Source organism: Canis aureus, chromosome 31 (assembly GCF_053574225.1).
Source record: "Canis aureus isolate CA01 chromosome 31, VMU_Caureus_v.1.0, whole genome shotgun sequence".
Lineage (NCBI taxonomy): Eukaryota > Metazoa > Chordata > Mammalia > Carnivora > Canidae > Canis > Canis aureus.
The window spans coordinates 21,274,460-21,300,648 of NC_135641.1; the positions used below are offsets into that span (position 1 = coordinate 21,274,460).

General features: G+C 37.0%; 1 protein-coding gene across 5 annotated transcripts in view; it reads left to right on the forward strand.

The window, feature by feature from the left end:
• The window catches only part of YEATS2 (YEATS domain containing 2), a 122,328-nt gene that overhangs the window by 18,478 nt on the left and 77,661 nt on the right, over nucleotides 1-26,189 (forward strand). For 4 of the 5 annotated variants that reach the window (XR_013369385.1, XM_077879845.1, XM_077879846.1 and 1 more), the window contains exons 2-6: nucleotides 7,623-7,740; nucleotides 11,473-11,570; nucleotides 12,485-12,577; nucleotides 16,255-16,500; nucleotides 18,673-18,788. Coding sequence is in view for 4 of the 5 variants with exons in the window: in XM_077879845.1 (XP_077735971.1) it covers nucleotides 7,641-7,740; nucleotides 11,473-11,570; nucleotides 12,485-12,577; nucleotides 16,255-16,500; nucleotides 18,673-18,788 (653 nt within the window). In the remaining variant the exon portion in view is untranslated. Of the gene's footprint in view, nucleotides 1-1,142; nucleotides 1,162-7,622; nucleotides 7,741-11,472; nucleotides 11,571-12,484; nucleotides 12,578-16,254; nucleotides 16,501-18,672; nucleotides 18,789-26,189 lie in introns of those variants that run through there. The other variant, XM_077879844.1, reaches the window with a different exon arrangement.

Genomic DNA, 26,189 nt, shown 5'->3' on the forward strand with positions numbered 1-26,189 from the left:
CATGGAGCCTGCTTCTCTCTCTGCCTGTGTCTCTGCCTTTCTCTCTCTCTCTCTCTCTCTCTCTCTCTGTCATGAACAAATAAATAAATAAATCTTTAAAAAATAAAAAATAAAACAATAAACACAAACTTTGCCCATCCCTTTATTTTAAACATTTAGCTATAATACCTTTCAAAATGTAGAAATATCAAATAGATTTGTAAGTATCAGGAGTGATAAAAGTTACCATAAGCTAGTGGTTATGTTCCCTGTGGGTATTTGTATTTTGACACGTATCTGTTATCCCTTCATTTACTTATTCAGCAAATAATGTATTGAGAGTGCCCAGGAACTTTGGAAGGGAAGATAGGGAAAGCTGTGTTGGATAGTATGATTAAGGAAGGCCTTCTTTGACAAGGTAGACATTTGAGCTGGGGTCTAGAAAAGCTAACTTGGGGAAAGTGCATTCCAGGTAGAGGGAACCTTAAGTCCAAAAATCCTAAGGAGAGACACCTGGCTGGCTCAGTTGATAGAATGTGTGATTCTTGATCTTGGAGTTGTGAGTTCAAGCCCTGTGTTGGGCATAGAGCTTACTTAAACAAAACCAAAATCCTAAGGAAAGATTGAGGTGTATTTGAAGAATAGAAAGGACCAATGTGTCTGGATCTTAATGATTAAGGATGATGAGGCAGGCAGGGCTCAATTCATGTAAGATCTTGTGGGTCATGTTAAGGAGTGTGCTTTTATTCTTAAGTGTTATGGAAAGTCATTGGCAGATTTTGAGCAGGGGATGACATGATTAGATAAATATCTTAATAGTCCTCATGTAAATTGAAGTGGTTTACATTCAGTGAAATGCACAGATTTTTGTGTACAGTTGGATAAGTTTTCACAGTTGCATATGCCCATGCGATCCACACCCTTAAGATAAATTTTCTCATCCCAAAAAGTTCCTTTGTTCTTCCCAGTCTGTCCTCACCATCAGCACCTGAACTATTATCCTCTTTTCTTTCATTATAGATTGTCTGTTCTAAAACTTCATATAAATGGAATCATTTTTAAAAAATGGAATCATTTATGTATGTGCTTATGTGTCTGGCTTCTTTCACTTTCCAAGATGAGTTTTTTTTTTTTTTTTTTTAGATTTATTTGGGAGAGAAAATGTGCGTGTGTGTGGAGGAGGTGAGGAGCAGTCTGTTTTTTGTTTTTGTTTTTTTTTAAAGTTTGTTTATTTGTTTATTTATTTATTTATTTGACAGCATGTCCATGTGCCTACTTTCTGGGGGAGAAGCACAGGGAGAGAAGGACAAGCAGGGTCCATGCTGAGTATGGAGCCGATTGGTCATGGGGGTCAGTCAACCTCAGGACCCCAAGATCATGACCTGAGCCAAAATCCAGAGTGGGACTCTTAACTGACTGAGCCACCCAGGTGCCCCTGTAATTGTATTTTTAATTATACAATTTCCTTTTAAAATTATTTTTTTCTTGAGGTTTATTCCAAAGTATAGAACACTACAAAGTATAGATAGAACAAGGTTTTGTTTTGCTTTTGATCTTTAACTTTTTTCAAAAACTCTGACTTGTTTATGTTAATTTGAATGGGTATGATTGGGTACTTTTGCTTTCTTACTTGTAGGGGAAAATTTACTTTTTAGGTTTAAATTGACAGTATTTACTTTTTTTTTTTTTTAATGTGAGTTCTAGGCCCAGTATGGGGCTGAACTCACAACCCCAGTACCATGAGTCACATGCTCTACTGACTGAGCCAGCCAGGTGCTCTGACGTTTCCTCTTTTTTTTTTTTAATCCAAATCTGTTTATTGGGATAGTTTCCCACTCACCTTGATTCAGGATGCTTTAGGTGCTGCTTCTATCTGAAGGAGCATCCTTCGGTAAGCCTTGTTTTCCTTCTGTAGACTGGCAAAGGACAGTGGAGCAGCTAACACACAAAACTACCTTTTGTGCATGGCTGAACAGGATGGTGATTTTGTAGCCTCCTGGGCACTTCACACATGTGTGAAGTAGGAGTTAGAGCTCCGCTCTAGGCGCTTCTTCTTGTGCTTTCTCTTCTCTCCTGGGGACAGGTGGAAGAGGTCTTCACTAGGAGATGTTCTTCCTCATGCAGAGGTCATCACTGCCAGGAAGTTGTTTACTTTTTATTTTATTTATACATGTATATATATTTTAAATAGGCTCCACACCCAGTATGAGGCTTGAACTCACAGCCCCAAGATCAAGAGTCACACACTGCTCTGAGCCAGCCAGGAGCCCCAAGCTGTTTACTTATTATAATGAGTCTGTTTCAGTGACAAAAATTTTAAATTAGAGGAATCAGCATTATACATGTTTCTGAATATGGATTTGGTCCCATAATATGGAAGAAATCCTTTCTCACAGACTAATTATAAGCAGTAATGGATTTTTTTTTTTTTTTTTGTAGCAGTTCACATTTACCATCTCCATATTGGTTTTATCTGATTCAAAACCTAAAGAGGATTAATAGGACATTTTGTTTCAAAGTTGAATGTAACAATATCTAACAACTGTTCTTATTTCCTTTTCATAAATCTGAAAGTCAGACAAGAATCTGAAGCTTAAGATGACCATGGATCATTTGTTACACATTCCATTCACTTATTAATTACATTATGATGAGAGCATGCCTCAGCAGTTGTTCCCAGCTTTCCTAGCATATACTTGAATGTGGCATGTGTATACCTTAGTGTTTTTGCTAGACCGAAGCAGACATGAATTATTAAAAAATCGCAGTATGGACCTGAATCTTCCTACACCTGTTTATCAGAAGCTCAAATCTATGCCCAAAGTTGACATCAAAGCTTTATTACAAGGCTGCATGAATTATGAATGACCTTGACAGCACAAGTTAACTCATTGGTTTCTTCTTTTTCTATCCCAACCCCTCTACACCCAAATTCTTCTTTTTTTCTCTTCTGTTTCCCTAGTTTTAGAGCAAAAGAGAGTTTTATTTTATCTTTTAAATGAGGGTGAAATAAAATACTCTTTTCTTCAAGGATCCCCAGCCTTCTTGTGGAGGAGCTACTGTTACTCTTGGGAGGTAGGAGGAAAATATTCAGATTATGAAGTCCATGGAATGGATGAGTGAAGGTGATGCTGGATTCACTCATCTTTGCAAATAATCCCATAAGACTCTGGCAAACTGTAGAAGACAGGTGATCACTGAGGAAGTGGTGTTGCGCAGAAACAGATTTGGAGATCTGCTAGAATGTGTCTACTTCTGATTCTAGGTTTATTAGAGAATAGGACGTATGTTTTTTCCCTTCTGCATTAAAGAAGAAGGAATGAGGTATGAGGTTTATTGATTTTTTTTTTTTTTTTGGAATGTATTCTTTATGTAATGGCCCAAGATTTTTTCAGATTGTCTAAAACTCGTTGCAGACCAATTGGGGAAGGCAAGACCTGACTCCCCATTTTTTTTTTTTTAATATTTTAAAAAACATTTTATCCATTTATTTATTTGAGTGAGCATGAGAGAGCACAAGCAGGGGGCGCAACAGAGGGAGAAAGAAAAGCAGTGTCTTTCCAGAGCAGGGAGCCCAAAATAGGGCTTGATCCCAGTACTGCAGGATCATGACCTGAAGCAAAGGCAGACATTTAACCGACTGAGCCACCTGGGCACCCCTTGAAAACTTATTTTATTTTTTATTTTATTAGTATTTTTAGTAAGCTCTATACCAAAGGTGGGACTTGAACTCAAGACCCCGAGATTAAGAGTGACATGTTCTACCAACTGAGCCAGCCAGGTATCCCATTACTCTCATTTTTTATAAGCTTTCTTTAGAAACATAAAATAACAGTTGGATTCAGGGCCTCTACAAAAATGAAGACTCATTTATATTCTAAATTAGAGCAGGTACATAATGATGGTGAGGAAACATTAAATGGCTTGGTTCTGGATGTTTATAAATGCTGGAGTTTTTAGAACATTTGAGCTTAGTACACAGCAGTTATAGGAAAAAATGATCTCTGAGATCTAGGATTTAAATATGTATCATTATATAATGGGTCTCTCTCCCAGCTGAATCAATTGAGCCTATCTCAGGGTTGGGTAATAGAGCTGGACTAAACCAAGAAACTTTTAAATTGTTATTTCTGTTTTAATGTTGAATAAAAACATTTTTGAGTTAACATTTTTATTAATTTTATTTTAGAACATCTAAATACCTAAGCAAATACGTATTGTGTATTTTTGCCTTTGGTTAGGTAAATAACCTTTAGTGGTAGATGGTAGAACAAAGGTTTGGAAATCAAGGAGCTCTTCTTGTCTGTTCTGTGTCATAGATTAATGTTCTAAGGAACAACATATAAACTACCCTGAGCCTGTCTTATTATCTGTATATTGTATCAGTAGGCCCTCGCTTCTCGTAAGGGAGTCACTAGCCACAGATGGTTACTGAGCCTTTGAAGTGTGGCTGTTCCAAACTGAGATGTGCTCTAAGTGTAAACTATACACTGGATTTTAAAGACTTGGTACAGAGATAAGAATGTAAAATACCCTTTTTTTTTTTTGGTAAAATATCTTATTGCTAATTTGTTCATATTGATTACATTGTTGGAATGATAATATTTTGAGTACATTGGTTAAGTAAAAGTGTTACTAAAATTAATTTCACCCATTTCGTTTGCCCCCCCCCCTTTAAAAGTAATCTCTACACCCAACGTGGAGTGGAGCTCAAACTCATGACGCTGAGATCAAGAGTCAAAAGCTCTATTGACTGAGCCAGCCAGCTGCCCCCTTTTTTCCTTTTTGAATGTGGCCGCTAGAGAATTTTATTTTATTTTTTAAAAGATTTTATTTAGGGGCACCTGCGCTCAGTCCAGACTCAGTGGTTGAGCATCTGCCTTTGGCTCAGGTCGTGATCCCAGGGTCCTGGGACAGAGTCCCACATCAGACTCCCTGCATGGAGCCTGCTTCTACCTCTGCCTAGGTCTCTGCCTCTCTCTCTCTCTCTCTCTCTCTCTCTCTCTCTCTCTGTGTCTCTCATGAGTAAATAAATAAAATCTTTAAAAATAAAAAATGTTTTTAAATTAAAATTTTTAATTTAAATTTAGTTAATTAACATACAATGTAATATTGGTTTCAGTGGTAGAGGTCAGTAATTCATCAGTCCTGTATAATACCCAGTGCTCATTACATCACATGCCCTCCTTAATGTTCATCACCCAGTTACCCCATCTCCCTGCCCTCCCCTTCTTCCCCTCCAGTGACCCTCAGTTTGTTTCTTATGATTAGGAGTCTCTTATGGTTTGTCACCCTCTCTGATTTCATCTTGCTTTATATTTTCCTCTCTTCCCCTATGATCCTGGGTTGTTTCTTAAATTCCACATATGAGTGAGATCATTTGGTAATTGTCTTTCTCTCATTCTTTCATTTAGCATATCCCCTAGTTCCATCCATATTGTTTCAAATAGCAAGATTTCTTTTTCTTTTTTGATGGCTGAGTAGTAGTCCATTGTATGTATTGTATGCTAATAGTCCACCATGTCTTCTTATCCATGCATCTATTGATGGACATCTGGGGTCTTTCCATAGTTTGGCTATTGTGGAAATTGCTGCTATGAACATTGGGGTGCAGGTACCCCTTCGGATCACTACGTTTGTATCTTGAGGCAAATACCCAGTAGTGCAGTTACTGGGTCGTAGGGTAACTCTATTTTCAACTTTTTGAGGAATTTCCAGATGTTTAGAGTGGCTGCACCAGTTTGCATTCCCATCAACAGTGTAAGAGGGTTCCCCTTTCTCCACATCCTCGCCAACATCTGTTGTTTCCTGACTCGTTCATTTTAGCCATTCTGACTGGTGTGAAGTGATACCTCATGGTGGTTTTGATTTGTATTTCCCTGATGGCGAGTGATGTTGAGCATTTTTTCATGTGTCTGTTGGCTATTTATATGTCTTCTTTGGAAAAATGTTTATGTCTTCTGCCCATTTTCTTGATTGAGTTATTTTTCCTTTGGGTGTTGAGTTCTATAACTTCTTTATAAGTTTTGGATACTCGCCCTTTATCTGAGGTGTCATTTGCAATTATCTCCTCCCTTTCTGTAGGTTGTCTTTTGGTTTTGTTGACTATTTCCTTTGCTGTGCAAAAGCTTTTTATCATGATGAAGTCCCAGTAGTTAATTTTTGCCTTTGTTTCCCTTGCCTTTGGAGACATGTTGCTAGAGAATTTTAAATTCCATACTGGGCTTACGTTATATATCTTTTGGATGGGGCTGGTTTGGGCAGCATTTCTTTCTTTCTTTCTTTCTTTTTTTTAATTTTTATTTATTTATGATAGTCACAGAGAGAGAGAGAGAGAGAGAGGCAGAGACATAGGCAGAGGGAGAAGCAGGCTCCATGCACCGGGAGCCCGATGTGGGATTCGATCCCAGGTCTCCAGGATCGCGCCCTAGGCCAAAGGCAGGCGCTAAACCGCTGCGCCACCCAGGGATCCCTGGGCAGCATTTCCTAAGCTAACTCATGAAATATTAATAAGTGCTCCATGAAACGTAGTTTGGAAGAGCAACAGTGTCCAGTAGAACTCTTTTGCAGTGATATAAATGTTCTGTATCTGCATTGTCCAATATAGTATAGCTACTAGCTACTGATGGCTGTTGAACACTTGAAATGTGGCTAGTCCTGAAATGAGAAAAATTGAAATGTACCAGAAAGTAAGTGAATTTTGAATTTATTTTTTTATTTAAAAAAAATTAATTAACTTTAAATAGCCACATATGGGTAGTTAATGTATTGGGACAGTGCTGATCTAGAAGATTTATGGGATTGTTTTGTTTTGTTTTGTTTTGCAGACCTGTATACATAGGATTTGTTTACTATATTGCAAACTTGCTTAATATATCTATAGGTATGGGTTTTTTATGAGTAATGATAAGTGATCAGTAGCAATAATATTTATTGAGTACCTGTTATATAGTAGGCACTGTGTAAGTACCAGAAAGAAGATTTTATGATAAATTTTTTATTAAGAGCTTAACTATATATATTACTCATGTTTTGTAATATGCTGGTTGCATTGTGAATTCCAAAGTGCTATTTGGGCTTTACCATGTTTTCATCAAAGTCTAGTTTCTTTCCTTTCCTTTTGAGTGCCCTTCTGTGAAAGCCTGGCTTCTTTTGAAAAGTTTAAGCAATGTGCTGACTTGTTAAAAGATTTTCTCTTGAAAGGGAAACCTACACTTTATGACAGATGATGCTGATTTTGTTTTTAGTAAACTTTTTTTTTTTTTTAAGATTTGAGAGAGAGCATGCATGCCTGTGTATGCAGGCATGGGGGGAGGGGATTGGAATAACAGTGGGAGAGGGAGAGCGAGAACTTCAAGCTGTCTCTCTCTCTTCTCAGCCCGATGCTGGGCTCAGTCTCATGATCCTGAGATCATGACTGGAGCTGAAATCAAGAGTTGGATGCTTAACCAACTGAGCCACCCAGGCGCTCCTGTTTATAGTAAACTTTTGAAGTTAGGTTTTTGATTTTAACAAGGGTATGTACATGTTTATACAGAGACTTAAGAGTATCAGTATTGTGTAATATTTTTCCCTTTGTTTTTGTGTGCACATATATTTATTCATACTAGCATCAAGCAGTGTTATTTATTATTACTTCACAGTGAAGAACGAATGTCATCATGTCTGGAATCAAGCGAACAATCAAAGAAACTGACCCTGATTATGAGGATGTATCTGTGGCTCTTCCAAATAAGCGGCATAAAGCAATTGAGAATTCAGGTAAAAATTCACCTGCTTTAGGAAATTATTTATTTTTTTGAGGTATGCTTTCCTATAAGATTTACAGGAACTAAAACAAAATGTATTTCTCCTGTTTCGTATAATTTGAAGAGGGATTAATTAAGTGGTCTGTCAATAGCAATACACCCTGTGTGTTGAAAAAGGCCAGGAAGACAATCATGTAGACAGTGAAAGTGTCAATAATGAGACTGGCTGTAAGTTTTAGCTATCATTGTATGTGAGGCATAACCATAAAATCTTATAATATGTATGCTGCAGTGTGGTAGATGATAATGGGTGGTATATGGATTAAGGTTTTTTTATTGTAATAGTTGTATATTATTTTAATGTCTGTTGGAAAAATGATCTTATAAGTTTTGTAGTTGCATGACTTGTTACATAGGATAAGGCTAAAATTATTTTAAAATATTATGTTAATTAGATGTTTCATATGATTCTCAGATGTGGTGTAGGTAACTTAACGATGGCATATGAGTGATACAAATTTGGGAATTACTGATGTAGTTTAACCTCTGCACTTAGGTGCTAGTAGTTTAGGCTCAGAGACATTAAATTACTTGCCCAAGATCATGTAATTAATTAGTTGAAGAGCAAATCATCAACTATGTGTCTGTAGCAACCCAGAATATTTTAAGCTATCTCAAAAAAAGTTGCTAAATTTGAGTTTTTAAAACAAATTATTGCTGAAATTCATTACTATTTATTTAAATAATCAATGTAAGTTAATAAAACTGGTAAAGAAGGCATCCAAGTCATAAAGTGCTGTAGCTCCACAAAGATTAGTGCCCCTAGAGTTGAGGTGGTGAAACAAAAATCCTTTCTCTAAGTGCAGTCAAGACATACATACCCTCCAAAAGTCTTTGTGGAGCAAAAATTATCAAAGTCTAGTTTCTTTCCTTTCCTTAAATTTCCTTTCCTTTCCTTGAATTGAATTTCAAGTAATGAAAAATTTCACTGCAACCTTTCCCCTTATTCAGTTATAATTCTATTTTTAAGGAAATTATTTCCTTTCAATAAGCCAAATAAATATGAAACTTATATCCTTTACTCCTCAAATGCATCATATGCCATAACTTTTTTAATAAAAATAAGAGTAGGGAAAACTGATTGTTTTAGTAAACATCATAATTTCTGTTAAAATCCCAGATAGTCTGCCTAAGCAGGGACAGTTTTTCCTACTGAGGAACAATTTGCTCTTCCTCTTGATGTCCATACTGTGCCTGCCTAATCCCAAACCATATTTTATTTTTCAGAGTTTTGCTCAAAGTAGATTTGGTAGGATGCTTCTTTTTGCTTATTTTTGTTTTGTTTGTTGGTTTTGTTTTTATTCATTCCATGAAAGATTTAATTTAGAAAAGTTTCTTTCTGAGGAGCTTATGACAAAACCACCTTCAGTGATGACAGTCTCTGACTTCATTCTCCCCTAAGAGTATCTGCTGGTTTCTACAGACAAGGATATATATAGTTATAGTAGAAAATGCTCTTTTTTTCATAATGACACAAGTCAGTCATTTCCATTCATGCAGACATATCCACAAGAATGCTCACTTATATCATTATTGGTTTGAAGTTGCTAGTTTAATGACCTATGTTTTGCAGGGAGAGAGTGACATGGTATCAAGGGGTCCAAATTTTCTCTGCAATTTTTCATATACTCCGAAGCATGAGTGAACATCATTTTTTTCATATTATACAGAATCATTTTTACAAAATTCCAAGTTTTTCTTTTTTAAAGATTTTATTTTTAAGTAATCTCTACACCCAATGTGGGGCTTGAATTTACAACCCCAGGATCAAGAGTCACATGCTGTACTGACTGAGCCAGCCAGGTGCCCCCAAATCCCAGGTTTTTCAAACAATCATTTGGCTCCCTTGTATCTGATATTTTAAACTCTGAGTTGCATATTACTTTGAGTCATTGTCATCTGAATTCTATCACCTTTACAGCATTCTTTTCTTTTTTTTTTTTTGTTTCAAGTTTTTTTTTTTTTTTTTTCAAGTTTTTTTTTTTAAAGCTATATTTGTTTGAGAGAGAAGGGTGAGAGTATGACAGGGGGTAAGGGGAGAAGGAGAGAATCTCAAGCAGACACCATGATACTGGGCTATATATCTCATGCACCTTAAGATCATGACCTGAACTGAAACCAAGAGTCAGACACTTACCTGACTGTGCCACCTGGGTACCCCCTCTTGAGTTTTTATTTAAATTCTAGTTAATGTATAGTATAATATTACTTTCAAGAGTAGAGGCTTTTTTTTTTTTTTTTTTTTTGTAAAGAGAGAATGGACAGCAAGGGGCAGAGAGAGAGAGAGAGAATCCCAAGCAGGCTCCACACCCAGAGTGGAGCCTGATGCAGAGTCTGATGTGGGGCCTAATCTCATGACCTTGAGATCATGACTTGAATCAAAATCAAGAGTCAGATGCATAACCAACTGAGCCATCCAGGCAGCCCAGAAGCATTTTCTTTACCTTTGAATTCTTTTTTTGGTCACTGTTTTATGTAGTTGTGATCAGGAACTGAATTGCTTGCTAGATCCTTTTCTACAGAGGGAAGCTTGTTGCCTTCTTACAAACCGCTCTTATGTCATAGACTACCTCTCCTCTAGCTAACTCTTCTATTTTCTTTGTCTTTGGGACTATGGTTTTTCACAGGTCACCAAATACTTCTCTCAGAATCTTAATGGATTTCTTTTTCTTATACAGTAATTTTATTTTGGTGTAATTCCAAACAAAAATTGCAAGGATACTTGTATGTCTTTTATCCAGATTAATTTGCCAGTTGTTTATATTTTTGCCTCATTGATTTATCAGTCTTTTTACCCACCCCCAAATACACATACTCTGAGATGCGTCTGTGCATGCAGGTATATATGCATATCATTCTTTTTAAATCATTGGATAATAAATTGGAAACCTGTAAATGTAGGTGTATTTCTTTTCTTTTTCTTTTTTTTTTTTTTGTAGGTGTATTTCTTAAGGAGATTCTCTTATGGTAATCACAGTACTATTATCAGAAGCAGGAATTTTTACATTCATCCATTACATTATGTAACATCCAGTCCATATTCAGGTGTTACCAGTTTCTCAGTATTGTGTAAATATTTTACCTTCTCTAGGATCCAGTCCAGGATCACACATGGCATTTTGTTGTCATCTCTTTAGTCTCTTTTTTTTTTTTAATATATTTTTTTAAATTTTTATTTATGATAGTCATATCACAGAGAGAGAGAGAGAGAGAGAGAGAGAGGCAGAGGGAGAAGCAGGCTCCATGCACCGGGAGCCCGACGTGGGATTCGATCCCGGGTCTCCAGGATCGCGCCCTGGGCCAAAGGCAGGCGCTAAACCGCTGCGCCACCCAGGGATCCCCTCTTTAGTCTCTTTTAATCTCAACCTTTCTACCTTTCTTGACTCTAATGTGTGAAGCATGTAAAGCCAGTTATTTTGCAGAATGTCCTTCAGTTTAGGTTTCTTTGATGTTCCCTGTAATTAGATTTAGGATTTTGGCCAGAATGCCTTTGAGTGATGCATGTCAGAAAACACAGGAAGTCAGTTTGCCTCCATATTAATGATGTTAACTTTTCATTATTGGTTGAAGTGACGGCCACTAAGTTTATCTACATAGAAGTTATCCTGAGTTTCTTCTATTGCATACTGACTTAAGACAGTCACTGATTAATTAGACCTTGGATTATTTTATGTTCTTTGTGCAGCTCGAGATGCTGCTGTGCAGAAGATCGAGACTATTATCAAGGAACAATTTGCACTTGAAATGAAGAATAAGGAACATGAAATTGAAGTCATTGACCAGGTATAATGGTGATAAAAAAAACAAGAGGTGCCTGGGTGGCTCAGTTGGTTAAGCTTCTGTCTTTGGCTCAGGTCTTGATCCCAGGGTCCTGAGATTGAGCCCCACTTTGGGCTCTCTATTCATCAAAGGGCCTGCTTCTCTCTCCCTCTGCCACTCCCTCTGCTTGTGCCCTCTCCCTCCTTCTCTCTCTCTGTCACATAAATAAAATCTTTAAAACAACAATAACAAACCTGTTACAAAAAAAAAAAAAATCTGTTGAGGTAGAATGTTGATTTTCATCTTTGCTGTTCTTTCTTTCAAGATTTACTTATTAGGGAGAGAGAGTGCATGGGAGCAGCAGGGAGGGGCAGAGGGAGAGGGAGAAGCAGACTCATCACTGAGCAGGGAGCCAGATGCAGACGTGGGGCTCAGTTCCAGGACCCTGAGATTATGACCTGAGCCAAAATCAAGAGTCAGATGCTTAACTGGCTGAGCCACCCAGGCACAGTCCCCCTTCCTGTTCTTTTAAAAAGAGTGTTCTCATTTTGGAAAAAAGCATATGCCTTTTTTTTTTCCTATAAATGAAATTGCAGAAAAATATAATGAAAAAAATTACTTGAAATTCCATCCTATAAGGTAATACCTTTTTGCTCTCTGCTCAATATTTTTGTGGACATTTCTCAGTGATTATGTATACATATACATAAATATTACATATTAACTTGTCTATATTTGTAAACATTGGCTTTTGTCATTCTTTTAAAAAGTCTTTTGCCCATTTGATAGGTGGAAATAGTCATTTTTGTTTGCCTTTCTTTGATTATTAGAGAATTGAGCTTTCAGTCCTTTGTATTTCTTATTTTATTAACTTTTTTATAGTTTATCTCTTATGTCATTTCTATTTTTTAAAGTAACAGGTTAACATTTGTTTTTAGCGACTGATTGAGGCAAGAAGGATGATGGATAAACTTCGTGCCTGCATTGTTGCAAACTATTATGCTTCTGCAGGACTTCTAAAAGTTTCTGAGGTAAGTTTTCCTCATATACAGTCATTTCTGGCTATCCATATTTGTTGTGTGAAGGGGAAATTAGTGTTGATGTGAAATTCCTGCTTTTGAAATGTTCTTATATTGACCTTTGGAATTCAAGAAGCCTAGCGTACGTACCTTCTTGGAAAATACATAAACTGTCAGTAATCCTAAGTATCATTTTTTCCTTTATTTATTTTTTATTTTTTTACTTAGAGAAAAAGCACATGTGCCTGGGATTGGGGAGGGGGCAGAGGGAGAAAGAGAGCAAGAATCTTACGCAGGCTCCATGTCCAGCTTGGATGCTGATACAGTGCTTGATCTCATGACCCTGAGATCATAACCTGAGCTGAGATCAGGAGTCGTACACTTAACCAACTGAGCTGCCGGGCACCCCTACATTTTTTCCTTGATGTTAAATCCTTCTCCAGCTAATATTTAGCACTGTTGCTAGGCTTTATAGATAGAAAGTTGAGTGAGACCCTATTCTAACTTGCCTTTTTCTTCATTTGATTATGGTCGGCTTGGAGTAAGTTATAGATAGATTTTCCTAGTGAACAGCAATTTGTAGTTTCAGTAGATACACCCTATTCAGGAAACCCTGATTTTTCCCTCAATTTTTATGAAAAATTTCAAATACACAGAAAAGATGAAATAAGCACCCATTTATGCATCACTTAGATTCACTATTTTAATGTTTTGTCATCTTTGCTTTATCCATCTTATTTTTCTTTTTTTTTTTTTTAATTTTTTTTTTTAAATTTATTTATGATAGTCACAGAGAGAGAGAGAGAGAGGCGCAGAGACACAGACAGAGGGAGAAGCAGGCTCCATGCACCGGGAGCCCGATGTGGGATTCGATCCCGGGTCTCCAGGATCGCGCCCTGGGCCAAAGGCAGGCGCCAAACCGCTGCACCACCCAGGGATCCCTCCATCTTATTTTTCTGTAAAATATTTGAAAATAAGTTCCAGGCATCATGACACCTCACCCCTAAGTACTCAAATCATGTATTTCCTACAGGATATTCTTCTGTGACTTTTTTTTTTTTTTTTTTTTTTTTTTAAGATTTTATTTATTCATGAGAGAGGCAGAGAGAGAGAGAGAGAGGCAGACACACAGGCAGAGGGAGAAGCAGGTTCCATGCAGAGAGCCCAATGTGGGACTCGATTCTGAGATCCCAGGATCATGCCCTGGGCTGAAGGCAGGCGCTAAACTGCTGAGCCACCCAGGGATCTCCTTCTGTGACTTCTTGATATTATTTGATAACCATTCCATATTCAGATTTTCCTAGTCGTCCTCAAAATATTTTTTAAACCTGATTTTTTGACATAGGATCTAATCAAGGTTCATGGGCTACATTTGGTGGTTTTGTTTCTCTAGACTCATTTTATCTGATCACCTTCCCCCCCCCCCCCGATAATGTGGACTTATTTAAAGAGATCCGGCCAGACTATCCCACACTTTGGGTTTATTTTTTTTTCCTTGGGTTAGTCCCTCATTCCCTCTATTTTTCTGTAAACTGGTAGTTGGGTATAAAGATTTGGTTAAAATTAGAGGGTTTTGGCAATAATACTTCATAGGTGATGCTGTATATCTTATTGTATCAAATCAGGAGACCTAGTAATCAGGTTGTCCTACTGTTTGGGATATTAAGTGTAATCACTTAATGTGATTGCTACTGGATCGCTCCAATTATAAAGGAATGTCATTAGAGTTGAACTGAAACAGAAGTGTTTCTTCTTGTTTGAGATTTTGATAATTTCAGCATATAACTTTTGTTCATTTTTCATTCAGTTAGAATGGTGGCAGGGCTGGGGAAGGTGTGATGTCATACTGGTTTACATTGTTCCCTGTGGTTTTTATGGATAAGAAGTACTGTGTTTTGGCTTTCATGTCATCCTATATTGCTTGAGGGTACCTGGCATTGGAGATACTCCCATGTTGTCTTAGAGAAATCTGGAGCATTATTTGAATTTAATCTTAGAGGATAGATGGTTGTTTCTTCTACCACAGGAGTTTCCATAATACATACTAGTCTTGAACTATTTTTTAGAGCTACTGTAACAAATTACCACAAGCTTCGTGGCTTAAAACAAGAGGAATTTATTATCTCATGATTCTGGAGGCTAACAGTCCAAAATCAAGGTGTTACTGGACGATGTTCTCTCTGAAGGCCCTAGGGAAGGATCCTTCATCACCTTCTCCTACCTTCTGGTAGTTACTGGCAAACCTTAGCATTCCTTGGCTTGTGGCTACATCAGTCCAGTTTTTGCCTCTATCTTCACATGGATGTTTTCCCTCTTAAGTGTCGCCACAGTTTCTCTCTCTCCACATTTCCCTCTTATTAGTAAGCCCTAATCCAGTATGACATCACCTTAACTTGATTGTATCTGCAAAGACTCTATTTCCAGATAAAGTCACATTCACAGGTTCAGGGTGGATATGAATTTTTGGAAGACAACTCTTCACCCAGGGTAGATTTTAGTGTCATCTGTTACGTGGCTTGCTATCAGATTCAACAAGATGGATATTACAGGCTAGCAACTGTATGACGTGGGACTTGTAGCAACTCTGTTTGTAGAGCTGGTTGTCCATTTAATGTTTTGTTGTTGTTGTTTTAAGATTTACTTATTTATTTATTTGAAAATGAGAGCACAGCAGGGATTGGGGAGCAGAAGGAGAGAGGAACTTAAGAGAGAGGAACTTGAGCCGACTCTGCTTTGAGTGGGAGCCCGGCATAGGGCTTGATCTCATGACCTGAGCTGAAGCCAAGAGTTAGATGCTTAAATGATTGTGCCATGAGGCAACACCCTCCCCCCACCTTTTTTTTAAGTGATTAGCAGTTCTGAACTGTGTTATTTGGTAGTCTAGAAGTAGACTGATATTTTTTTCCTGTTATATTTTGATTAGTGTTTATTCAAGGATATTGAGGTGTAGTTTTGTCTATTATGGTCTACTATTTAATTTTTTAATTTTCTGTAACAAAATACATCACAGCTCTAGAAAATAACCTTTATTATTGAGATTCAATAATTTTGTTACTTTGAAATACTAGTTTCTGGCTCCTTTCTTCTCACTAAATTATGTTAATTGCACAGTTTTTAAAAGCTGGGCTTCCTGGGAACTGTAGAGTGTATCTCATTATAAGAGAATACACTGTATTTTGTATCCAAGTAACAAGATACACAAAAATACTCCAGGCTTCAGTACTGGACTGATGACAAGCTTCATATGTAAGTATTAATCGTTTTAAAGCATTCTGTACTACATTTTGTGGGAGCCATTTTACCATATACATTTTTTAAAATCTTTGTATCTTTTATGGTAACATTTTATTTAGAGCAATTGATGTGTTAAAGCAGTGTGAGGCTTATTTTTTTAAAAGTCAAATCTTACTTTCCATAATTTACTATATGTTTACCTTTATTTTATATTTCGTTTCAGAGAACTTGCACCTTTTAGTGTTAAGACCTCCACATAATTATCACTTTCTACCTTTTGTTTGGTTTGGCTCAGATTACATTAACGGATTTGGACTTCATTTTGTGGTTGTGGGGAGATTTTGAAGAATTTTAAGCATGATCCCTAAATAGATAAGGGTTATGGAAAATTAAAATTTTACCTACTTTTAATGGATTTGATTAAAAGTTTGTTTTGCTTGCTTTCATTTTTGCAGGGATCAAAGACTTATGATACAATGGTTTTTAATCATCCTGCTATCAAGAAATTTTTGGAGTCCCCATCTAGGTCATCGTCTCCTGCCAATCAGAGATCAGAGACACCATCAGCCAATCATTCAGAAAGTGATTCTTTATCTCAACATAATGACTTCTTATCTGATAAAGACAATAATAGCAATATGGATATAGAAGAAAGACTCTCAAACAACGTGGACCAGAGACCAAGCCGAAATACTGGAAGGGTATAGTTTGATGGGTGGGAGGGAGACGAGAAGGGAACTAGTATTTATTAAGTATGTACATGTTATTCCATTTCACCTTCATAGGAACCCTAAGAAATAAGTTAGTTATATCCCTTTTGGAGATGGGCTTTATGTTGCATTTGTCCACAAATATCAGAACTGAGAATTAAACTGAGTCAGAACTGTGCCCTGCACAACTCCTAGAGGCCATCCACATTGATAGAAAAACCTTGAGGAATTGGCAATTCTGTGACCTTATCCAAGGTCTTTCCATTTTGTCATGTTTGTTCTCTCTTCAGCATTTTGCCTTGTGAGACTTTAATGCTTTAATAACTGGGGGAAACTTGACAAGTAATAAATAAAAATGAAAACCATTTATTCCTCTTTGATCCTGCCAGATTCTCATTTGAATTCCCATCTCAAGCTGCTCTGAACTTCTTGGTATAATATTTGGCTGTAGGGCAGCCTGGGTGGCTCAGCGGTTTAGTGCCACCTTTAGCCCAGGGCGTGATCCTGGAGACCCGGGATCGAGTCCCACATCAGGCTCCCTGCATGGAGCCTGCTTCTCCTTCTGCCCCTCTCTCGAATAAATAAATAAAATATTAAAAAAAAATAATATTTGGCTGTAGAGCCCTTGTTGGATGATTTTTCTCAGCCAGGTGTTCTATGATAGAGGAAATCTTCAGGTTGTTTTTCACATATTCAGACATCAAGGATTTTATTTATTTTGATAAAAATCAATTTAAGAAATTTTCTTTTTATAAATTCACATGTGTTCATTTTTTAAAAATTTAAACTACAAGAAAGTAAAAAAGAATAGAAAAGTCATAATGTCATCACCCAAAAATGAAAACTCTTATTAATGTTTGGATTTATTTGTTTCTTACCAGTACTATTTCTGGGCAAATACTGCATGGTCTTTTGGGGTGGGGGGTTGTGTTTATTTTTTTAAAGGTTTTAGTTTTAAGTAATACCTGCACCCAATGTGGGGCTCAAACTTTACAACCTTGAGATCAGGAGGTCACGTGTTTTACTGACTAAGCCAGCCAGGCACCTGTATTTTGATTCTGTTTAATTAAAAAGAATTTAGGTGATACAGGTTATAGGATTTTGAAATTTACCATCATGTATGTAATATACATGTTCATGTTTATGTAACAAATATTTAGTACTTACTATGGTGCACTTCTCTGAGAACTGTATGAAACAATCATGTGAGGCAGGTACTATTATCCTTATTTTATTTTTTATTTTGTTTTTAAGAGAGAATGGAGGGAAGGAGCAGAGGGAGAGAGAGAGAATCTCAAGCAGGCTCCACACTGTAGAACCTGATGTGGGGCTTGATCTCACAACCCTGAGATCATGACCTGAGCTGAAATCAGGAGTGGATGCTTAACTGATTGACCCTCCCAGGCACCCCTAGGGTTTTTAAACATTTTTATTTTTATTATTTATTTATTTATTTATTTTTTTTTTTAAACATTTTTAAAGTAGTCTCTACACCCAATGTGGGACTGGAACACACAACTCACAATCCCTAGATCAAGAGTCACGTGCTCCACCAACTGAGCCAGCCAAGTGCCCCTGTTATCCTTATTCTATAGGTGAGGAAACTGAGACAGAGAAGTTAAATAATTACACAAACTTAAACATCTAGTGAATGGAAGAGCCAGGATTTAAACCCTGGCAGTCTATCTCCATAGTCAAACTTGAATCATTTATCTGCATTACTTCTCATTGAGAAGTTTTTAATAATATAGAATGTTAAAAAGAAAGTAAATTCCATTGATCCCTTTCCCCATTCCTGTTTCCCAGTGGTAACCATTGTAATAGTTTCTTGTATATCCTTCCATATCCTGTTTGCATATACAGCACAGATGTGTATGACTGTTAAATATATATATGTAAATATATATATGTGTGTGTGTGTGTATATATATATACACACACACATACACACACTCATGGAGTTATAATGAACATTTTATGTAAGCTAATGAAAAAAATGGTAAAATTACTCTTTTATGTTCTTAGAGGTACCATAAAGCCAGAGAACTTTGTATTTAAAAAAAAAATGAGTTGCTTCATACATACCTTGTATAAATTTTTGTGGTTTCTGTCTATTAGAAATTGTCCAAATTAAAAGTGAAAATTGATTGTGATTTCTTTCAGGACACTGCTAGTATTACTGGCTCTCATAAAACAGAGCAGCGGAATGCTGATCTCACAGGAGATGAAACTTCACGACTTTTTGTAAAGAAAACAATAGTAGTGGGCAATGTGTCCAAGTGAGTATCCAGTATTCTCTCATTTTTGGTTATCCATTTATGTTAATGCTCTGGCATACTTTTATTATCATAGTATTACTGTAGGAAGAAGCCTTAAGGGTTTTTCCCCCAAACTCTTAGTTGTTTTAAAATAAAGTAAGGTCCAAAGACTTGAAACTGCCTCAGTGTATCTGCTTGTCTTTGACATAAAGTAAAATTGTGCTTGGTAAAAAATTTCTAAGACATGAGCTTTTATACAAATGGAGTAATCTCTATACTCCACATGAGGCTGGAACTCCCAACCCTAAGATCAACAGTCAAACACTCCACCAACTGAGCCTTCCAGGCACTCCATATACAAATGGTATATTTTATCAGGCATGTTAGTGTGGATAAATTTAGAACTTTTGACTTTTTCTGACCTAGTTCTATCCTTCAGGGCCTTAGCTAGCTGCTAAAAAATGTTTGTTGTCCAAATTGAAATGTTTTAAATTTTTGTTTTTTAAAGATTTTATTTATTTATTCATGAGAGACAGAGACAGAGAGAGGCAGACAGGACTCCAGGATCACGCCCTGGGCTGAAGGCAGGCGCTAAACTGCTGAGCCACCCAGGAATCCCCTAAATTTTTTTTTTTTTTAAGATTTTATTTATTTGAGATAGAGTGACTATGAGAGAGAGCATGAGCAGAGGGAGGGGCAGAGGGAGAAGCAGACTCCCCACTGAGCAGGGGGCCCAATGTGGGGCTCGATCCCAGGAACCTGGGATCATGACCTGAGCTAAAGGCAGATCCTTAACTGACTGAGCCACCTAGGTTCCCCAAAATGTTTTAAATTTTTTTAAAAAGTTACAGTTCATGTCTTCAAGATAGAACTTCTCTGGGCAGCCCAGGTGGCTCAGTGTTGTAGTGCTGCCTTCAGCCCAGGATGTGATCCTGGAAACCTGGGATCGAGTCTCACGTCAGGCTCCGTGCATGGAGCCTGTTTCTCCCTCTGCCTATGTCTCTGTCTCTCTCTCTCTCTCTCTCTAGAGAAAAGGGGGGAAAAAAAAAAAAAAAGAACTTCTTCAAGCTGAAGGACTAGCTCCTTAACAATATGATTTCATGGTGTCTTGTGGGAGCACCATCATTTTGCCAAGTATCTAGAAATGGATAAAGACATAACTCTTAAAAAAAAAAAAAAAAAAAAAAGACATAACTCTTCAAGTAGCATAAGAATGTTATTTTCTCACAAAGTCTTTATTTGCCTTTCTCCTCCCTCATTAGGTGTATTTTCTCTGTGCGCTCTTGTCATCTTTGTCATATAGTCATTTCTTATTTTTATATTTTCTCCAAATCAGACTGCAATCTCTCTAGGGTAGAAAATATGTCTCATTTGTTTTGTACCTTAATAGTTGGTATTCACTAAATATTTGATTGTTAAATAAGTTGATGTATTTATGAAAATTGTAATAGATTGAATTATTGAAAATAAAAGGTTCAGACAGACTAATTATTTGGGGGGAAAAATCAGGTCGGGGGAAAATATACCAACCCCCATTAATGGACCACAAATAACAAACAAGAAATACCTTTAAAAATCTTAGGATAGGGACCCCTGGATGGCTAAACGATTGAGCCGAGCCGCACTTTGGGCTTGGGACATGATCCCGGGATTGAGTCCCACCTTGGGTTCCCTGCAGGGAGCCTGCTTCTTCTTCTTCTTTTTTTTTTTTTTTTTATGGCTAAATTTTTTTTTTTTTTATTGGAGTTCAATTTGCCAACATATAGCATAACACCCAGTGCTCCCCTCAGTGCCCGTCACTCAGTCACCCCCACCCCTCACCCACCTCCCTTTCCACCATCCCTTGTTCGTTTCCCAGAGTTAGGAGTCTCTCATGTTCTGTCTCTCTTTCTGATATTTCCCACTCATTTTTTCTCCTTTCCCCTTTATTCCCTTTCACTATTTTTTTATATTCCCCAAATGAATGAGACCATATAATGTTTGTCCTTCTCTGATTGACTTATTTCACTCAGCATAATACCCTCCAGTTCCATCCATGTCGAAGCAAATGGTGGGTATTTGTCATTTCTTTTTTTTTTTTTATAAGTATTTTTAAGTGTACAGTTCACTGGTATTAATTTTTATTTATTTATGATAGTCACAGAGAGAGAGGCAGAGACACAGGCAGAGGGAGAAGCAGGCTCCATGCACCGGGAGCCCGACGTGGGATTTGATCCCGGGTCTCCAGGATTCGCCCTGGGCCAAAGGCAGGCGCCAAACCACTGCGCCACCCAGGGATCACCCGTATTTGTCATTTCTAATAGCTGAGTAATATTTCATTGTATACATAAACCACATCTTTTTTATCCATTCATCTTTCGATGGACACCGAGAGGGAGCCTGCTTCTCCCTCTACCTATGTCTCTGCCTCTTTCTCTCTGTCTCTCATAAAAAGTCTTAGGATAATAAGCAAAGTTTCTAATGGTTTATGTGATAGTATTTAAATGGAAGCATAAAATATGATGAAGGCTATGAGATTTCTATTTTATGGATTATTTTAGAGTTAGCATGCATTTAGATAAGGGGACTCTTCGACCATGTGAAGTGTAACAATAGTATAAGACCTGTCACCTCAGAAAATCGAAAACTGCAAATCTAGATGAGCTCACTAGAAGACTGAGGAGAAACAGTCATTGACATTTTCAAACAATTACGTTTAAATTGTAGGTGTTTTGGTTTTTTGAAGACTAGCTAGACCTAAAATAATGGCCAATCATTGATTTTAGGTAGAGAAGGAATGATTGGCATGAGAGTTGTAAAGTCCTTTTTTGTTCTGGAAGAGGGAAAATTATTGATTTACTTTAGACTTGTTAAGAATGTTAGAGTAGCTAAGATAACTAAAAAATTAGACATAGAGATTTAAACTTTAAAAGTAGTAAGAGGAAAGTGAAATTGAATGAAAAGGAAAAAAATCTTTTGATTCTTAAGCAGGGACAGGAGGGAAGGATATGATAAAGAGAAAAAACAAGACAAATAGTATAAAATGATTTAGTAACAACAAATCTAAATATATCAACAATCATAAAAATTGCCTAGGGATTTAGTTATCTAGTTAAAAGATAGAAATTATCTTGAGATAAACAATACAGAACTAAATTTTATTTTATCAGTGACATATCTAAATACATAAAGATTGAAAGCAAGCAAATAGGTAAGATATAGTTGGCAGATACTAACCAATGGAAAACCAGTGTAGCACATTGATATCAGGCAAAATGAAATTTTAGACCAAAAATATTCATAAAGGGAAAGAGTTATTATATAATGTTAAAAAGTTCTTTTCATCAGGGAGAGACAAAAATTCTAAACAACTGTGTACTAGATAAAAGTTTTTTTTTTTTTTAGATAAAAGTTTTAAAGTATCTAAACCAAAGTTGACAGAACCATAGGAGAAATTCTAAATATACTAGTGTACTGAGAGATTTTATGCACCTCTCTCAGTAATTGATATACTCAGCAAAATACCTGTATAAATGTAAAAGACTCAAACATCATTTAACAAAGCTTGATCTAATATATACATGTAGACTATTATATGTAATAGTTGGAACATTTTTTTTTAAAGATTTTATTTATTTGAAAGAGAGCAAGAGCGAGTAGGGGAAGGAGCTGAGGAAGAGGGACAAGCAGACTCTGGGCTGAGCACAGATGCTCAACTACTGAGCCACCCGGGTGTCCCTTGGCTGAGCACAGAGCCCAACGCAGGACTCGATCCCATGTCCCAGAGACCATGACCTGAGCTGAAATCAAGAGTAAGATGCTTACCTGACTCTACCTCTGTGCCCCTAGTTAAACATTTTTAAGCACATAAGGAATATTTATGAAAATGGACTACACAATATGCCATAAAGGAAGCTTCAACAAATATCAAAGGACTTGTATCATGCAGACCACTGTGGTGGTGGTGGTGGTGGTGGTGGTGGTGGTGGTGTTGTTGTTTTAAGATTTTTAAGCAATCTCTACACCTGGCTTGGGGCTTGAACCCACAACCCCAAGATCAAGAGTCGCACTGACTGAGTTAGCTAAGTGCCCTCAGACTACTTTTTGTTTTTGTAGATTTTTTTTTTTGAAGATTTATTTATTTGAGAGAGCGCACGCATGAGCACATGGGGGAGGAGCAGAGGAAGAGAGAATCTCAAGCAGACTCTGCACTGAGCACAGAGCCAGATGGCCCTGAGACCATGACCTGAAACCAAGAGTGGGATGCCCAACCGACTGTGCCACCCGGTCCCCCAACCCAGACTACTATTTTGACTATTTATTGCAATTAATCAATGATAGTAGGAAAACTAGAAAACTGTTTTTTTTTTTTTTTTAAGATCGTATTTATTTATTTGACAGAGCACACAAATGAGGGGTGATACAGAGGGAGAGGGAGAACCAGACTCCCCAATGAGCAGAGGAACCTGATAGGGGGCTCACTCCCAGGACTGTGAGATCATGACCTAAGCCAAAGCCAGAGCTTAACTGACTGAGCCACCCAGGCACTCCTAGAAAAGGTTTTTTTTTTTTTTATTTTTTTTTTAAGATTTTATTTATTTATTCACAAGAAACCCAGAGAGGCAGAGACATAGGCAGAGAGAGAAGCAGGCTTCCCACAGGGAACCTGATGCAGGGCTTGATTCTAGGACCCCTTGATCACGACCTGAGCCGAAGGCAGATGCTCAACCACTGAGCCACCCACGCATCCCTAGAAAACTTATTTATGTCTAGAAATTCAAACTACTGGGACACCTGGCTGGCTCAGTTGGTAGAGCATGGGATTCTTCATCTGGGGTCATGAGTTCAAGTTCTACATTGGATATAGAGATTACTTAAAATAAATAAATAAATAAATACATACATACATACATACATACATACATACATACAAACAAACCAAAACCTTCCAAAATCTTCTGGGGGAAAGAGGCAACACTTGTCAGTTTATGTTATGAGAGTAGCCTAACTTTTTAAATAAAGCCAGACAATTCATAAGAAAAGGAAAATTATAGGACATACATGGTTGTAAATATAGGTACAGAAATACTGAACAAAATCATTAGGAAACCGAATTTTGTAAATACAGAAATGATAATACTTTATGACCAAGACATGAAAGTTTGGATTCACAGTAAAAATCAATATAACTTGGCCCATTTTTAAGGATAACCATAGGCATAAATAAACATATAGAAGGCCATGACCATGGGATCCCTGGGTGGCGCAGTGGTTTGGCGCCTGCCTTTGGCCCAGGGTGCGATCCTGGAGACCCGGGATCAAATCCCACGTCGGGCTCCCGGTGCATGGAGCCTGCTTCTCCCTCTGCCTGTGTCTCTGCCTCGTTCTCTCTCTCTCTCTCTGACTATCACAAATAAATAAAAATTAAAAAAAAAAAAAAAAAAAAGAAGGCCATGACCATATTTTCCAACAGAGTGTTTTAAGGAGGCCTCATGAAATAAAGGGAGAGCTAGAGATACTGGTTTTACCATGGTCAGGACTTAAAGGGAATGATTTGTTTTGGTGTTTACGGGTTAAGAGACCAGTTACAACCTTCCTGGTAGCAATGAGTAGGAATTAGAAGAGTTCAGAGTTCTAGCACTCTGAAACCTGAATCAACCCAAAGGCTAGAGAGTCCCTAAACCAGTAGTAAAATATGCCAATTTATTTCTATCTCATGTATCTGCTTGGAAAAGCAAGGTTGATTTTTTTTTTTTTTTTTATTGCATGGTAGTAATCATAAAATAAAACAAACTTCATGAGAATGGTTCTTAGACCAGGAAAGAAAAAAAAGAAAAATGTTTAAAAGAAAAGGATTAAATGCAAAGACTCAAGTTGCTTGGTTCAGTGATAAAACTGTTAAAATCTTGATGGGATTAAAATTTTTAAAAATATTTTTTAGGGGAGTGGGAATATGAGCTTCCAGTTATAATGATTAAGTCATGGAGATGAAGTCAGTTGTATTGTAATAGTGTATGAGGAAAGATATGGTGAGCAAAGCATAATGTAGTATTGAATCACTGTTGTACACTTGAAAGTAATGTAACATTGTGTAAGCTATACTTCAGTAAAAAAATTTTCAGTCTTGTTGACATAATTAACAAAATTAAAAGATTTAAAGTGTATATAATGATTTGATGTGTATATACATTTTGAAGGAATTCCTGCCATCAAGTTCTCTCTCTCTCTTTTTTTTTTAAGATTTTATTTTTAAGTAATCCCTATGCCCAGTGTGGGGCTTGAACTCCCAACCCTGAGATCAAGAGTCTTAAGCTCCACCAACTGAGCCAGTCAGGAGCCCTGTCACCCATCACCTCACATATTTATCTTTTTTATATTTTTTAAAATTTTATTTTTATTTTTTATTTTTTTTTATCTTTTTTTATCTTTTTTCTTTTGGTGTGAACATTTAAGTTCTATTCCCACAGCAAATTTTACAGTGTTATTTACTGTGGTTACCTTGTTATACATTAAATCCTCAGACCTTATTTATCTCAAAGCTAAAAGTTTGTACACTTTTACCAGCCTCTCTATTTCTCCTACCCTCAGCCTCTGGTTGGTAACTGTTTTTCTGCTCTGTTTCTATGAGTTTGCCTTTTTTTTTTGCCATATTTAAGTGATACCCTGTAGTATTTGTCTTTCTCTGTCTGGCTTATGCCACTTAGCATAATGCCTTCCATTTTCATTTGTGTTCTCTCACAAATGTCAGAATTTCTTTCTTTCTCATGGCTGAAGAATAATATTCCATTATATACATACATATATACATACTTACTCAGTTGGCCTTTGAGCAATCTTTTTTTTTTTTTGGTTCAAGATTTTTATTTATTTATTTTTTAATTTATTTTTTATTGGTGTTCAATTTACTAACATACAGAATAACCCCCAGTGCCCGTCACCCATTCACTCCCACCCCCCGCCCTCCTCCCCTTCTACCACCCCTAGTTCGTTTCCCAGAGTTAGCAGTCTTTACGTTCTGTCTCCCTTTCTCATATTTCCCACACATTTCTTCTCCCTTCCCTTATATTCCCTTTCACTATTATTTATATTCCCCAAATGAATGAGAACATATAATGTTTGTCCTTCTCCGACTGACTTACTTCACTCAGCATAATACCCTCCAGTTCCATCCACGTTGAAGCAAATGGTGGGTATTTGTCATTTCTAATAGCTGAGTAATATTCCATTGTATACATAAACCACATCTTCTTTATCCATTCATCTTTCGTTGGACACCGAGGCTCCTTCCACAGTTTGGCTATCGTGGCCATTGCTGCTAGAAACATCGGGGTGCAGGTGTCCCGGCGTTTCATTGCATTTGTATCTTTGGGGTAAATCCCCAACAGTGCAATTGCTGGGTCATAGGGCAGGTATATTTTTAACTCTTTGAGGAACCTCCACACA